Here is a 17,459-nt window from a genome sequence, read left to right as displayed (position 1 = left end):
TTTAATTCTCTGTTGAATCTACAAAGTATTCTTGTCCAACCTAATGCTACTCCTGCTGGCAGTTCATTGCCTTGGGAAATGCCTGCCCAATACGTCCTTTGAGCTCACAATGTGCTGTTTTCTGATGGCACCTTTGGCCCACCAAATTTCTCTCTTCTACCAACCCTATTTCCTGCTTTTCAATGCACAAGGTTCATTGCTCTCTCTGGCCATCATTTCAGTTGACATAATAGAACCAGAATGGTATTTACACTGTCATCTTGTCCTATTGTAATTGCTAATCTAAAACTCAGGAATGGGCACATACACTTGATTGCACCTTTGTGAACGTTGTTTGCTCCACAGTCATCTTCTCTTCTCGTGTCTCCTTTTCTCTCTCCCAAGTCCTAACACTTTCCTTTTTCCCAGCTCTTCCATTTTCATTGCAAATGTCCTATGCTCTATTATGCTTACCTTATTCAAGGGGTTAATGTAGGTGTAAGTATATATTTATGTGAGTGTGTTTGTTTGGCATGGGGGAGGGAGTCATACTCAGGAGAGGATGAATGTTCAGAAGCTGAGTTACAGTGTCAATTTTTTGTGTAGGCACCTATCCATTGCTCAGTGCCTTCTCTACATGATGAGCATTTGTCTTTACTGATTCTATTATTTGTATTCCACTCAGATATTGTAATTGTTTCATTAATTAATAATATGATTATTGTTTGAAGATGAAATGAAGTTAGAAAATTTTTATTAATGATTTTGTATGTTGAATTGCAAAATTTCCACAGTTCATGATAATAATAGATTACACTGACATTTTTTTCTCAGGCACTTGAAGGAGTTGTAGCATATTATGATTCGAAGGACATACCAGGGAAAAACTCATTCTCCTTACCGTTAAGTGGCCTTGTTACAATTGATGAAGAGGTAATATATATTGGGTAAAAATTGAATGAATTATTGATGTAATAGTGTCAGTTTGTTGTATGTTTATTATCATATTTCACTTTTACATTTTATTATGTAACTCACTACCTTTTTTATGTCAAAGGTATTCTGTTCAGGAGAAATAAAGTTCAATGGCCAACCAGTTGGTATTATTGTTGCTGAATCACATGAATTGGCCAACAGAGCAGCCAAAATTGTTGAAATTTTGTATGAAAGAGTAAAAAAACCTGTTGTAACACTTCGAGATGCCCTTAAGTCAGGAGATAAAAAGAGAGTTGGTGAGGTCGCTACTTGGCCTGCAACAGACACAGAAGGCAAGTTCATTGACCACAAAAATTTGATATTTTACATCTAGCTGAAAATGTTTGTATTGAAGAGTGAACAACAACATACAGCATTAGTTTTACTTTCCTGCAGTAGTTTCAGTTTGAAGTTTGCCCAAACAATTTTTAAGCAGTAGTAGGTACTGCCAACTAATCTATCTGATACTGCCTCCTTTAGATAACAATGGGTAGTTCTGATTTGTTCAAGACTATAGGAATGGAAAGAAGCACTTTGATGATTTTAATGAGTTTGAGTTTATTAAATATGTTTAGTTATATGAAGAAGATAGTATTTCAGGACCAGTCTTTGAAATTATAAGTTTTAACTCAGACGTGCCAAGACCTGAGCACCAAGACAATGAAGACGTCTTAAATAAAAGAACCCAGTATGTTGTCCCTGACAGCGAGTATTCATCACAGACAATGTTATCATTAGGAATGCCCCTGGAAAATATGATAGCACTGTTCTTATTCTCTGTATAAAGAAATGATCTGATCGACAGACTGAGCAGTAATTTTCTGTTCTTTGGACATTCTCAGATCCGAAGATGAATGCTTGGTTAACTGAAACTAGTCATCACATTTTAATGTTTTATGCTGTGTGTGATTTAGATAATTGTACTAATTTCTTTTTTTAAAATTTTAATCCCAAGAAATCTACATTTCTTATTTTCTGACAATGTCAGATACAGTTAATATATGAGTACATCACACAATACATAACATGTACTATTATTCTATGGTTTACATGTAATCACTATATAGCAGGCTACAATTTAATGCTAAACTTAAAATTATCCTAATTTAATTTTCTCAATTATTTTGTAACTGATGATGCAAGTTTCTAAATTTGGCAATGCTTTCTATGAAAGAAAGTGTATTAAACTAATTGTAATTTGTTGTTTTGCTAATTTATCTTAGAACTTAATGTCAGAATTTCAAGAAAGCTTACTTATGCAGCAGGTATTATGGTTTAATCAATTGTTTTTTGTCAAAAGTTGTTTTTTATTACAGCAAAGTCAAAAACAAAACATGTTGTGAAAGGTCAGTTTGATATTGGAAGTCAGTATCATTTCACAATGGAAACACAAAGCTGTGTCTGCATTCCTATAGAGGATGGAATGGATATCTATCCTTCAACACAGTGGATGGACTTGACTCAGATAGCTGTTGCCAGAGTACTTGATGTTCCAGAAAACTGGTAATGTTTTAGTTGTCAGCTTTACTGTCCGCTTCAATAATCATTTGCTATCTTCTGTTTTGGCTCTTTCACATGTCAAAATACATACTGGGAAAAGGCTCTGAACAGTTGATGCCTCAGGAAGCACACAGGCAGTGACATACATACAAGCTGTTTCTTATTGCTGAAGCTGACTAGTTTCATGTATGATTCTGTTTTCGTAAGATGGTGGTTTTCTTGTGAGAGGTGTTTCTCAAATGTTGAGTAGCTGGTGCCATATTTACATACTTTTGTGTGTTCTTTATAACTTATTTAAAAAATTCTGCTAGTCTGACCTAAGTAAAGAGCATTGCAAGTGTTACAATGGATTTGATAAATGTCAGATTTTTGGTCTGTCAGTGTCATATTCAAACAACCTGAAAAATCCAGGATGGGTTAATGACAGCATTACGGAAAGAATAGATCACTACTTACAATATAAAGAAGATGTTGAGTAGTAGACAGGCACAACGAAAAGAATGCTAAGCATTTGAGTTTACAGCTGAAAGGCCCCAGACTCTGAAAAACTGTGTGTTGCCTATTTCAGAACGAGGCATTTTGGCTGAAAGCTCACATGGTACAATGGCACATACCCTCTGCCATGTACTTCACAGTGCTTTGCAGTGTATGGATATAGATGTAGATGTTTAACAGTCTTTCTTTGTGCCAGTCTGTTATTCAATGTCTCCTCAATATGGTGACTAGCAAACTATCCTTTTCATAATACTGCCACTGTTGTCTTTCTTCATTAGACATTTCTGTAGAGAGTTATGCTTTAGTATGACTTTTTTTCCTTGTTTCTTGAGGATGTTTCCATTTCTATGTGTCCGTTTGTTTCCATATGTGAATGTGTACCAGCTTTTCTGTTGAGTTTCTTTGTTGTGTCATGGTGGTGCTATTGGCACGTGTGTTTGTTGTGGGTGGTGTGGGTCTCTGGATCTGTTTAGTGATTTTTTATGTTTTCCTGGATTTTCTTATTCAATTTTGCAATGAAAGATTCTTGTTATCTATTATTTTTTGCTGTCTGAATTATTACGCACAACTCCGTATTATAGTTGTGTTTGTTGGGTTGTAAGCCCTAATCTGTAGACCATGTATAAAGTGGGAGTTGATCCTTTTTGGGTCTGTGGGAGGTCAGATGATTGGTGTAGTATTATCTCTGTTGTGGTGTTTTTCCTGAATGAGTATTGGTTATTTTTCTTTGTGCTGGATATATATAGGAAGTTCATTTGGTCTGAGTGTCCTTTCTTGAATTGATCATTATGTTATTGTGTAGAGCATATAACTAACTCTTGTGTGTAGTTGTCCCATCTTATATTCTGGTTCATCTACCAAGCAGAGAATATTATCCATGTATCTCCAACAGTACAATACATTGTATTTTCCTGGTACTATTCCCTGGAATACTGCTTCATCTATTTTGTTCATAAAGAAATTTGCTAACTTTTCCAAAATGGGAAAGAATTGTAGGTACAATTCTTTATTGAATTCAGAGTAGTCTTGGTTGGTAATAAGGTATGGGAGTGTCCTTATCTCTGTTATCTGTTCCTGTGGTACAAATATCTGATTGTAGATTGTTTCTTTGACTAGGAAGTTGGAGTACGTGTTTTTTACATTAAATGAGATCAGTGTAGCTGTGTATGGAATATGCAAGCCTTTTATGTGGCTACATATTAGATAAAGTTGATTAATACACCTAGAATACCATAGAACAGTTAAATCAAAGACACAATAAGAAACTAAAGCCAGAATAAGAAACTAAATACAGTCAAAGATCCAAACAAAACAGGCAGAGACACACAAATTAGTTCTCCCCAGGCCTCATAAACCTAACAGTCCATGAACTTAAGGATGAAGAAACACAGCTACCAAAAATGTTTAAAATACACTGTCAACACAAAAGTAAATGAGCACTACATAGAAAATTTGACCATAGACTTTGAGAACATACTGTTTCAAGAACAGAAGAAAGATACGAGTGCCATGAACATAGGCCTAACAAGAGAATTAATACCCAAAGAAATTAAAACTATCGTAGAGACTAGACATGGGCACAATAAAACAAGAGAAAACCACAGACGCAAAAACTCTGAAAATTTTTACAGAAACACAGAGAAAATATAACAATAACCAAGGCAGAGAACATGAACCCAGTGTTCCTTGCAGACAAATAAGAATGCAGTAAGAAGATATAAGAATTGATATTACAGAATAAAATCATAAAACTGAAGTCAGACCCAACAAAGAGGTGCCACAGAAAAGTGAAAAATGTATTAAAGATTATAGAACACAAACTTGATGACAGGCAAATACTTGTATGACTCATATGAAGCGTAATGTTTCAAAACTCAACAGCCACCCAAAGATTCATAAATTATGGAAAGGCACCCACATACACCCTCACCAGACATATGTTAAATGTATTCACACACCTATATAAAACAGAAAATGACAGAACACTGAAAAAAAAAAAACAGAAGAACTAATAAGCCACATAAAAGGCTTATAGATTTGAGACAAACTATGTTAGTCTCATTTGATGTAGAAAACATGTACATCACAATCCCAGTCAAAGAACAATCAATATAATAGAAAAAGATCTAGATAATCATAATCAGTTACCAGTACCAGAGGAACACACACAGGGATATGCACAATTATACACCTCATTACTGCCCAAAGCTACTTTGAATTCAATAAGGAACGCTACCTACAAGAAGAAGGATTACCAAAGGGATCTCCCATTACAGAAAAGTTAGCAAATATCTTCATGAAAAAAACAGAAGAAAGAAACAGTACCAGGAAAAGACAATATACTGTACTGGTGGAGATACATGGATGATAATCTCTGCTTGATATATGAACCAGAATATAAGATGGGATAACTACATACAGAGTTACACACTCTACACAAGAACATAAAGTTCACTTTAGAGAGTCAGGCCACATAAATTTACTAGATGTATCCATTACAAAGAAAAATAACTAACACTCATTCAGCATTTACAGGAATAACACTACAACAGACACAACACTACATCAATTGTCTAACTGCCCAAAGGCCCAGAAAGAATCAGGTGTCACATATATGCTCCACAAAATAAACGCAGTACCACTTGAGAAACACTACAATAAAAAGGAACTGGATATAAAAATTCATACAGCAAAAATAATGGCTATCAAGAATCTCTAGTTACAAAACTGAATAAGGAAATCCAGAAAAGAAAAAAAGGACCATACAAATTCCAAACACACACACTAAAACACCACTACTAAATAATTAAGGTGCAACACAGAAACTCAACAGAAAAGCTGGTTGACACTCACATATGAAAACAAACTGACACACGGAGTTGGAAACATCCTCAAGAAACTAGGGGGAAAAAACCATACTAAAGCAATAACTGTATACAGAAATGTCTAAAGAAGAAAGTTGACACTGACATATTCCAAAAATCCTGCATTTACCAGCTCCAGTTCCAGTTGTGATGCTCTATAGTTAGGGTAGATCAGTAGAACTTTTAAAATAAGGCGCAAAGAACACAAAAGAGCTTGGAAATATGGCACCAGCCATTCAATATCACAGAACACCTCTGCCAAGAAAACCATCATCTTGCTACAGTAAAAACAGACATGAAGATAGTCGGATTCAGTAGTAAGAAAAATGCTACATGAGGACTTCCAAATCCAAAAGATAGTAATAGAAAAGAAACACATGATAAATGACCAAATGAACACCAGCAACTGAATATAATTCAAACTTATAAAATACACGGAGCATAAAAACAACCCAACTGGACACCACAGAACACTATCGCATAAAGTAGGCAATATCCTCATCCTAGGTTACACAAATGTAGTTATGTAATCTACCCATTCTAATCTTCAGCTTTCTCCTGTAGCACCACATTTCTAAAGCCTCTATTCTCTTCTTGTCTAAACTATTTATCGTCCATGTTTCACTTCCATACATAGCTACACTCCATCTAAATACTTTCCGAAAGGATTTCCTGACACTTAAACCTATACTTGATGTTAACAAATTTCTCTTCTTCAGAAACTCTTACCTTGCCTTAGCCAGTCTACATTTTACATCCTCTCTACTTTGACAATCACCATTTATTTTGCTTCTCAAATAGCAAAACTCCTTTACTACTTTAAGTGTCACATTTCCAATCTAATTCCCTCGACATCACCTGATTTAATTCAGCTACAGTCCATTTTCATCATTTTTCTTTTGTTGATGTTCATTTTATATCCTCCTTTTAAAATGTTTCTATGAATAAGTTTGATTTAATATTGTGTACTCATTGTTGCAGATGATCTGTTGCAGCCGTAGTCCTGGTTTCTTACAGTTTATACTGTAAGAGATGGGTTTCTATTAGACTGTTATGTCTCACTTTCAAGACACTGTCCATTTCATTCAACTGCTCTTCCAAATCCTTTCCCATGGTAAAGCAAAGATTTATGAAAGACACACACACACACACACACACACACACACACACACACACACAAAGAGCATGCTCATGCACAAACGAGGTACATGATCTCCCAGTTAAAAAAAAGACCACTAATAACAATAAAATATATGTACAGTATTCCGTTTATTCACCATTAACCACTTTCTGTGGAATAGGTTTTAACATTAACTATACAATTAACAATAATTTTTCCAGAGAAGTTTTTGCAATTTAATTCCACATCTTGTAGAAGTGTCCTTAAATACTAATGTCAATCATGTGTATTTCAAATAGTTATGCTGTCTTATAAAATGGGTGTTTGAATAACCATTCGTATAACTGAACTTTGAAAATATTATAGTGCAGTATCCATATAGATATTACAAGATTATTAATAAGTGTTAGCATGTTAATTTGTGTGAGTTTGCAGTCTTTGTGAGTGTGTCATAGTACATTAAGGTCCAATTTGCCTCCGGTATTCTTAGGGTGTCTGGTCTATCTGGTCCTGAACTCATTTAAGTTGCTTTTGACATAAAAGCAATGTTGTGTACATGTGTAGTTTAACAACAGTTGAAATATGGAGCTTGATAAGTGATAAGGAGGGGCCAGCAATGTTCCTTAAGTTTCACTTTACCCTTCACTCTGATTGTTGTTTTTTTGACTGACATGGTAATAACATGTGATCAGACGCTTTCCCAGTGTATGCATTGTTTCCAGGGCTCTCGGGTGCTCAGCCAGATGTGATCATTGAAGATCCACGATATTTCAGCGAATAACCTTTCCACCGTCATCACATGATTATGATGGAATGGTCTATCTGCTCATTGTCGGTGTTATTTATGTGCGTCAGTTGAGCTTCGTTTTCCTGTGCTGGTTTTCCGATTGTGGCACAATCCCTTTTTCTACTCAAGTTTTGTCACAAATTCCTCTTCTCTCCAATTCTATTCACTACCTCCTCATTAGTTACATGATCTACCCATCTAATCTTCAGCATTAATCTGTATCACCACATTTTGAATGCTTCTATTCTTTTCTTGCATAAACTATTTATCACCCATGATTCTCTTCCATACATGGCTGCATTCCATACAAATACTTTCAGGAAGGACTTCCTGACACTTAAATCTATACACAGTGTTAACAAATTCCTCTTCTTCAGAAACTCTTTTTTTGCTGTAGCCTTTGTACATTTTATATCTTTTCTACTTCAACTATTACTAGTTATTTTGCTTCCCAGATAGTATAACTTGTCTTATACATTAATCTAATTCCCTCAGCATCACCTGATTTAATTCAACTACATTCCGTTATCCTAATTTTTCTTTTGTTGAAATTCATCTTATATCCTTCTTTCAAGACACTCTCAATTCTGTTCAACTACTCTTCCAGGTCCTTTGATGTCTCTGACAGAATTAAAATGTCATTGGCAAACATCAAAGTTATTGAGTTATTGTTTCTTCTTGATAGATTTTAGTTCCTACTCCAAATTTTTCTTTTGTTTCCTTTACTGCTTGCTCCATATAAAGATTGAATAACATTGGGGATAGGCTACAACCCCATCTCACTCCCTTTTCATACACTGCTTCCCTTTTGTGCCCATTGGCTCTTATAACTGCCATCTGGTTTTTGTACAAATTATAAATAACCCCCCCCCCCCCCCTGTATTTTACCCCTGCCATCTTCAGAATTTGAAAGAAAGTATTCCTTTCTGTAACTCTACAAATGCTAGAAACATAGGTTTGCCTTTCTTTAACCTATATTCTAAGATAAGTTGTAGCGTCAGTATTGCCTAACATGTTCCAACATTTCTATCCAGACTGATCTTCACCGAGGTCAGCTTCTACCAGTTTTCCCATTTGTCTGTAAAGAATTATTTAGCTACCGTATTTTCCAAAAGTGACTTATTAAACTGACAATTCGGTAATTTTCACACCTGTCAACACCTGCTTTCTTTTGGATTGGAATTATTATGTTCTTCTTGAAGGCTGAGGATATTTCGCCTGTTTCATACATCTTGCTCATGAGATGGAAGATTTTTTTCATGGCTGGCTCTCCCAAGGCTATCAGTAGTTCTAATGGAATGTTGTCTATCCTGGGGCCTTGTTTCAACTTAAGTCTTTCAGTGATTTGTCAAATTCTTCACACAGTATCGTATCTCCCTTCTTACGCCCTCTACCATTTCCAAAATATTGCCCTCAAGTACATCTCTCTTGTATAGACCCTCTATATACTCCTACACCTTTCTGCTTTCCCCCTTTTCTTAGAACTAGGTTTCCATCTGAGTTTCTGATATTCATACAGGTGGTTCTCTTTTCTCCTAAGGTCTGTTTCATTTTCCTATAGGCAGTATCTGTCTCACCCCTAGTGTTACATGCTTCTACATCCTTACATTTCTCCTAAAGCCATCCATGCTTAGCCATTTTGCACTTCCTGTTGATTTCATTTTTGGGACATTTGTATTACTTGTATCTGCTTCATTTACTGGATTCTTATATTTCTTGTTTCATAAATTAAATCCAATATCTCTTCTGTTACCCAACAGTTTCGACTAGCTCTTGTCTTTTTACCTATTTGTTCTTCTGGTACCTTCACGACTACATCTCTTAAAGCTACCCACTCTTCTTCTACGGTATTCCTTTCATCTGTTTTTGTCAGTGGTTCCCTAAAGCTCCCTATGAAACTATCTACAACCTCTGGTTCTTTCATTTTTTCCAGGTCCCATCTCCTTAAATTCCTACCTTTTTGCATTTTCCTCAGTTTTAACCTACAGTTCAGAACAAATAAATTGTGGTTAGAGTCCACATCTGCCCCTGAAAATGTCTTACAACTTAAAATCTGGTTCCTAAATCTCTGGCTTACAATATATAATATCGCTGAAACCTTCCAGTGTCTCCAGGTCTCTTCCACATATACAACCTTTTTTCATGATTCTTAAACCAAGTGTTGTTGTTGTTGTTGTGGTCTTCAGTCCTGAGACTAGTTTGATGCAGCTCTCCATGCTACTCTATCCTGTGCAACCTTCTTCATCTCCTAGTACTTACTGCAACCTACATCCTTCTGAATCTGCTTAGTGTTTTCATCTCTTGGTCTCCCTCTATGATTTTTACCCTCCACACTGCCCTCCAATGCTAAATTTGTAATCCCTTGATGCCTCAAAACATGTCCTACCAACCGGTCCCCTCTTCTTGTCAAGTTGTGCCACATACTCCTCTTCTCCCCAATTCTATTCAGTACCTCCTCATTAGTTATGTGATCTACCCATCTAATCTTCAGCATTCTTCTGTAGCAAAAAAGTGTTAGCTATGATTAAGTTATGCTCTGTGCAGAATTCTACCAGGGGCTTCCTCTGTCATTCCTTACCTGTAGTCCATATTCAAATGGTTCAAATGGCTCTGAGCACTATGGGACTCAACTGCTGTGGTCATCAGTCCCCTAGAACTTAGAACTACTTAAACCTAACTAACTTAAGGACATCACACACATCCATGCCCGAGGCAGGATTCAAGCCTGCGACCGTAGCGGTCGCACGGTTCCGGACTGCGCACCTAGAACCGCGAGACCACCACGACCGGCAGTCCATATTCACCTGCTACTTTTCCTTCTCTTCCTTTTCCTGCTATTGAATTCCAGTCCCCCATGACCATTAAATTTTTGCCTCCATTAACTATCTGAACAATTTCTTTCATCACATCATATACTTCTTCAGTCTCTTCATTATGTGCGGAGCTAGTTGGCATATAAACTCATACTACTGTGTGGACATGGGCTTCGTGTCTACCTTGGCTGCAATAATGTGTTCACTATGCTGTTCATAGTAACTGATCTGCATTCCTATTTTATTCATTATTAAACCCACTCCTGCATTCCTCACATTTTTTCTGTATTTCTCTCCCTGTATTCACCTGACCAGAAGTCTTGTTCCTCCTGCCACTAAGCTTCACTAATTCACACCATGTCTAACTTTAACCTATCCATTTCCCTTTTTAAATTTTCTAACCTACCTGCCCAATTTAGGGATCTGAAATTCCACACTCTGATCTGTAGAATGCCATTTTGTTTCTCCTGATAACAATGTCCTCCTGAGTAGTCCCCACTTGGAGATCCAAATGGGGGACTATTTTACCTCCAGAAAAAAACTGTACAAAAAGTATATTGTTACATTGAGTAATGAGGGTCTTTAAAATAATGTGAAATGCATTGGGTCTTAATTATACTGTATTACACCCACAAAAGGCAGTATTTGACCTATGTAACTTGTAGCATTTTGTATTCCTATAACCTGATAGATGGTAGAGTGATGTACCCAGTTTTTAAATGAATTCTGGAGTAGCAGTATTAATCATTAGCAGACACTTTATAGTGTGGGACGCCTTTTGCATTTCACTGATGATATTTACTGTTATGAAATGGTAGAAGTTACAGCAGTAGCCCCTGTCTAAAAGGAGTGGTAAATGTTCATCATTCAACACACTCCTAGCATTATTGTAATCTCAGATTATGTGTGACCACATGTTTTCTGTAAAGTATTTAATTATTCTTCTCACTGAGTAGATGTCGCTATATGTTGGTCTACTTAATATACATGCTGAAATCTGGCAAGTGGGGTAACTCAGTAGGAAACCTATTCATTGTCACATATCAGTTAATAAATAAAGTGCCATGTTAAATCCTTACGATAACCAGTCCCATGGAAACACATCATTGCACATGGCTGACATGACAAGTTTTCAAGGTGGAGTTTATTGCTGTTCACAGTTTATAGCTGGTTGTCAAACATGCCTGGAAAGCCAGAGACTGTGGTTAGGTAAAAATAGTGGGTAAGACAAGTTCGTAAGCTCAAAGGGGGACATCAACTCGTCATATCCAGCACCCGCCCATTGGGTGGGATGGGGGGCAAATCTTAAATGGAAACACCCATTTTTATTCCAGATTCAGATTCTCCATCAAAAGTAATCAAGTTTTGTCTGAAACATTTTTTAAAGCATTGACAGATGGTGTGAAATCGAAAAAAAAGTAAAATTGGGGAAGAACTCCGATTTATTTAGAATTATCTGAGAAAGGTGCATAAAATTGATAAAAAAATATGCCTCATATCTTTTGTTGTGCAAATTAAGCTATTTTTGTTCAAAATGTACTGTATCCTACTTTTAATGTTACCCAGGAACAATGACATGGATGTAGTAGAATGATTTTCCCATGGTGTGCTTCATTAGTGTGAGTCCCCTTGCCTCTCACATGTTGGGCTGCTTCATTAGTGTGAGTCCTCTTCCCTCTCACAGTTTGGGGTGCTTAATTAATGAAATTAGCCATGAAGAAATTGATAAAAATTATCCCAATTTGCTTCAATGCGTAAAGTCAATCGTCTGCGAAAGTTGCCCACAGTTTTGAGCAGCACATCCCGTTTGTATGGCTGCACACACTCTTCGAATGTGTTGTTCCACATCTTTTCGGGTTGTGGGCTGTCTTTCATCAACAATATTTTTTAAATAACCCCACAAGAAAAAATCGAGAGATGTTAGGTCTGGCGAACACGGAGGCCGCTGCGTCCTATCCACCAACCAGGGTACTGTAAATTTAAAACATTCCACACGTTTTTAGCATAATAGGGAGCTGCTCCACCCTGTTGGAACCACATTCATTGCCTAGTTTCTAAATCAACATCTTCCATAAGCTCCAACAAATCATTGCGGAGAAGTTGTAAATAAGATTCCTCAGCAAATTTCGGTCAAAAAAATACGGTCCTATAAAGTAACCATTTAAAATGCCACACCAGACCATTAATGACCATTATTTGTGTTTATTGTTAATGGGTCTGTGCCAGTGTTGACTGACAGGAGACCAATAATGACAATCGTGATGATTTAATTCACCATTGTTTTTGAATGTGGCTTTTGGTGAACATAACGTATCTAAAAAAAATCATTGTTACCTCTTATCATTTTCAAGGCCAACTGGCAGAAATGCATGCGTATTTGCATATCTTTCAACATTAATGCCTGTGTCACTGTGATATGATACAGATGATATTTATGTGGCTTCAAAATCCTCAAAATAGTTGATTTTGGTATTCCAGTTTGTCTCTGAATCACACAACTACTCATTTCAGGATCCAGTTGAACACAGGCGACAACGGTAAGGGTACGAGCATCATTGTCATTGTATTCGGGGTGATGAGGTGGATGGTGCATGTATACATTTCAAGCTTGTTGAGTGCAATTTCAAATAATGTTTTCACTTGGATGTCGTCTGTTTGGGAAACAATCCGTGTACAATGCCACAGCTACAGCATAATTGTTATGGCATTCACCTAAAATTAACATTATATCAAACATCTCTGTAGGAGGATAGTGAGCCATGTTTCACTAAAGAATAATTTACTGTGTAGATCATAACACACTCTTAAAAAAGCTTCCACATTATGGCATGAAAGATAAATCTTTGACATGGTTAGAATCTTACTTACAGAACAGGAAGCAAAGGGTTGTCTTAAGGGGGACAGGAACAGCATTAACATCAGACTGGGGAAACTTGAAGTATGGAGTTCTGCAGGGCTCAATTCTTGGGCCATTAATTTTCCTGATCTACATTAATGATCTACCAATCACAATTAACAACAGTATACAAGTATCCTCGTGAAAGGACCCAACTCCACAATGCAGGATACAGCCATGACAGTCTCTACTCAAGTACACAAATGGTTCTTTCAAAAACCAATATGATACAGTTTCTGACAAAAAATAAAAAAAATAAAGCTCCTGAAATACATGTTAACAATCACAAAATTAATGAAACCACACATACAAAATTCCTAGGTATCCAGGTAGACAGTCACCTAAGATGGAAAGAACAAATTGATCAGCTGGTCAAGAAATTTACCTCATCGTGCTTTGCACTAAGAGCTCTCCATCAGTTAGTAGACAGAGAAATAATGTTGTTGTCATATTTTGCATATTTCCATTCGTTTGTCTCCTATGGCATAATCTTCTGGGGAAATGCTGCAAGTGTTGAAAAAGTCTCCAGAATACAAAAACGAGCAGTGATGCTAATATGTGGGGCCCCTAATGTGACATCTTGCAGAGGTCTCTTCAAATCTCTCAGGATACTTACAATCACAGGTCAGAGTATATACTCACTGATGTTATTTGTAGCCAACAACTGGGAACTGTTTCAGAAAAATCGTGACATCCGCAACCATGACACAAGACAGGTGAAAAATTTTCATCAAGGCTCTGCAACTCTCACTAAAGTACATAGAAGTTAATGAGTCAGGTATAAAGGTCTTCAATAAGCTCCCCATAATATAAAAAAGGAAGTAAATAATGTACAGCTTTTCAAAAGGAAACTAAAATTATTCCTCATCGAACAAACTTTCTACAAAATGATTGAATACTTTTAGAGTTATAAGGTACAATAGTGGAGGAAACTGCCTAAGAAAAACACTCCCTTAAAGATAAAGTGTGATCTGTTACTTGTAGTTTAACTGAAACTGTGTTTATAAAATGTAAATTTATCTGTTTCATTACGAGAAAATGTGAACTCCCATGTATCCCACTCTCTTGAGTGTTCACTTAAACCTCTTCTTAAGGAATGCAGTTAAAACTTGTGTTCAGTTCAAACCACGACCATGAAGATAATTTACTTCCTTATATATGTCAGTAGCATAAAAATGTGCACTATCACTTATTCTACTATTTTAAATAATCACTTAAACTGTTTTTGGCATAAAGCAGGCTTTAATACTGCATGAAAGTAATTGTTCTTGTAAAATAAACCAATGTCTGTGCTATGTGATGTATAAATTTTCATGTACTACTGTAATGGCATAAATTGACTTGTCGTATATTACTTGTTCGCTGGCTGTATAATACGTAATCAACAGGGCCAAATAAAATAAATAAAAATAAAATTAAAATAAATACTTATGTCAGTTGATGTTTGCAGTTCACAATCTGAAAGTGAAGTGACATCTGATCGCATTGCACCGACCTTTATATTAAGCCATAGTTCACAGTTTGGCCACAGTAGTGCCACAGTCAGATTTTAGTACCTTTCTGCCTACCTCCATCAAAAACTTTTGCGGGTAGGAAACATACTGTAAAAAAATAGCTTAACTTGGCATAATGAAAGAAGTGGTGCAGAGTTTGTATCGATTTGATGCGTCCTTTTGGATCATTCTAAATAAATCGGAGTTCTCCCCCAATTTTAATTTTGCTTGATTTCAGTGTCATCTGCCAGTGATTTTAAAAAATGTGTCAGACAAAACTTGATTACTTTTTTATGGAAAATCCGAATCAGCAATAAAAAGTAGTGGTTTCCATTTAAAATTTAAAAGTTGCCCCCTGCCCCACCAAAGGGGGCGGAGGCTGTGGGTCACGTGTAGTATCATTTGAAGTCCCTGTTTGAGCTTACAAACTTGTCTTACCCACTATTTTTACCCAATGCATAGTTTTCGAGATAATGTCATCCTATAAATTCAAATGGACCACCCTGTGTGTGTGTGTGTGTGTGTGTGTGTGTGTGTGTGTGTGTGTGTGTGTGTGTAAGAGTTCTGTCTAATTCAGAAGATAGCTTATTGGCCAAAAGCTTACTTATTTAGTGGTCTTTTTGTTGTACCTGCTGCAACTTAACATTTCCACTGTATGCTGAGTAGCACTCTATTATTCTTGTAATAATGACATTATTCCATCCTGGATTCTCCATTGTTTAATTGTGTGGGGGTAGATTTATCAATAAACATTTGTCAACTTGTCTATGAAATTTACACTTCTAAGCATACAGTGTGGAGATTATTGTGAGAGCAGTTTGTCCTAGAATTCAGTTTTGTCAACACTTTATGTTGTAAGTCATACATTGAGAGTGGTAGTCATCACTTTCAACAGATGTTGTAATTCCTAAGTTTGTGATGTTAATAAAATAACTAAATATTTATTTCTAAAAACAAAGATGATGTGACTTACCAAACAAAAGTGCTGGCAGGTCGATAGACACACAAACAAACACAAACATACACACAAAATTCAAGCTTTCGCAACCAACGGTTGCTTCTTCAGGAAAGAGGGAAGGAGAGGGAAAGACGGAAGGATGCGGGTTTTAAGGGAGAGGAGAGGGTAAGGAGTCATTCCAATCCCGGGAGCAAACAGACTTACCTTAAGGGGAATAAAGGACAGGTATACATTGCACACACACACACTTATCTATCCGCACATACACAGACACAAGCAGACATTTGTAAGGGCAAAGAGTTTCGGCAGAGATGTCAGTCGAGGCAGAAGTACAGAGGCAAAGACGTTGTTGAAAGACAGGTGAGGTATGAGTGGCAGCAACTTTAAATTAGCGGAGGTTGAGGCCTGGCGGATAACGAGAAGAGAGTATATACTGAAGGGCAAGTTCCCATCTCCGGAGTTCTGACAGGTTGGTGTTAGTGGGAAGTATCCAGATAACCCGGATGGTGTAACACTGTGCCAAGATGTGCTGGCCGTGCACCAAGGCATGTTTAGCCACAGGGTGATCCCCATTACCAACAAACACTGTCTGCCTGTGTCCATTCATGCGAATGGACAGTTTGTTGCTGGTCATTCCCACATAGAAAGCTTCACAGTGTAGGCAGGTCAGTTGGTAAATCACGTGGGTGCTTTCACACATGGCTCTGCCTAAGATAGTGTACACATTCCGGGTTACAGGACTGGAGTAGGTGATGGTGGGAGGGTGCATGGGACAGGTTTTACACTGGGAGCAGTTACAAGGGTAGGAGGTAGAGGGTAGGGAAAGTGGTTTGAGGATTTCATAGGGATGAACTAAGAGGTTACGAAGGTTAGGTGGACGGCGGAAAGACACTTTTGGTGGAGTGGGGAGGATTTCATAAAGAATGGGTCTCATCACAGGGCAGGATTTGAGGAAGTTGTATCCCTGCTGGAGAGCCACATTCAGAGTCTGATCCAGTCCCGCAAAGTATCCTGTCACAAGTAGGGCACTTTTGTGCTTCTTCTGTGGGAGGTTCTGGGCTTGAGGGAATGAGGAAGTGGCTCTGGTTATTTGCTTCTGTACCAGGTCGGGAAGGTAGTTGCGGGATGCGAAAGCTGTTTTCAGGTTGTTGGTGATTAAGTCCTCAGCTCAAAGTACTCTGTTTAATATCATTTGCCATATGTGCAAGTTTGAGTCTTAGGTTCTGGAACATCTTGTATTTATCTCTATATGAGCCTTTTCTTACCTAAACTGTGTACCCAGGTTAGAAGGTGCAGGAAAGCATTTGGTAACAATAATATTCTGATAAGTGAAGTCTTCAGGGTGAAGCTATTAGTTTTACCAACATGTTAGTCACATTCTGATTGAATCTTAGAATTACAAAGGTTAACAACATTAAATAAAATATGTAAGATGATCTGTATGCGATCCATCAACAGTTAGAGGAATCTGGTCTGTCATTTGTTTTGGAACATCTTGCAGAGCCCTCTTACAAAAATTATATGCGAACTTTTCCTCAACCTTTATAATAAGGTGACAAAGCTCATTGGATAACCATAT

The 17,459-nt window shown here is 37.0% G+C and overlaps 1 protein-coding gene across 2 annotated transcripts in view; it reads left to right on the top strand.

Moving 5' to 3' along the window:
• The window catches only part of LOC126334824 (uncharacterized), a 377,818-nt gene that overhangs the window by 232,634 nt on the left and 127,725 nt on the right, over positions 1-17,459 (top strand). For both annotated transcript variants that reach the window (XM_049997482.1, XM_049997483.1), the window contains 3 exons: positions 814-912; positions 1,037-1,247; positions 2,271-2,457. In XM_049997482.1, the coding sequence (XP_049853439.1) occupies positions 814-912; positions 1,037-1,247; positions 2,271-2,457 (497 nt within the window). The remainder of the gene's footprint in view (positions 1-813; positions 913-1,036; positions 1,248-2,270; positions 2,458-17,459) is intronic.

The sequence above is a fragment of the Schistocerca gregaria genome, chromosome 2 (assembly GCF_023897955.1).
Source record: "Schistocerca gregaria isolate iqSchGreg1 chromosome 2, iqSchGreg1.2, whole genome shotgun sequence".
Taxonomy (NCBI): domain Eukaryota; kingdom Metazoa; phylum Arthropoda; class Insecta; order Orthoptera; family Acrididae; genus Schistocerca; species Schistocerca gregaria.
The sequence above is the reverse complement of the archived record's forward strand: the minus strand, read 5'-3'. Positions and strand labels throughout refer to the sequence as shown.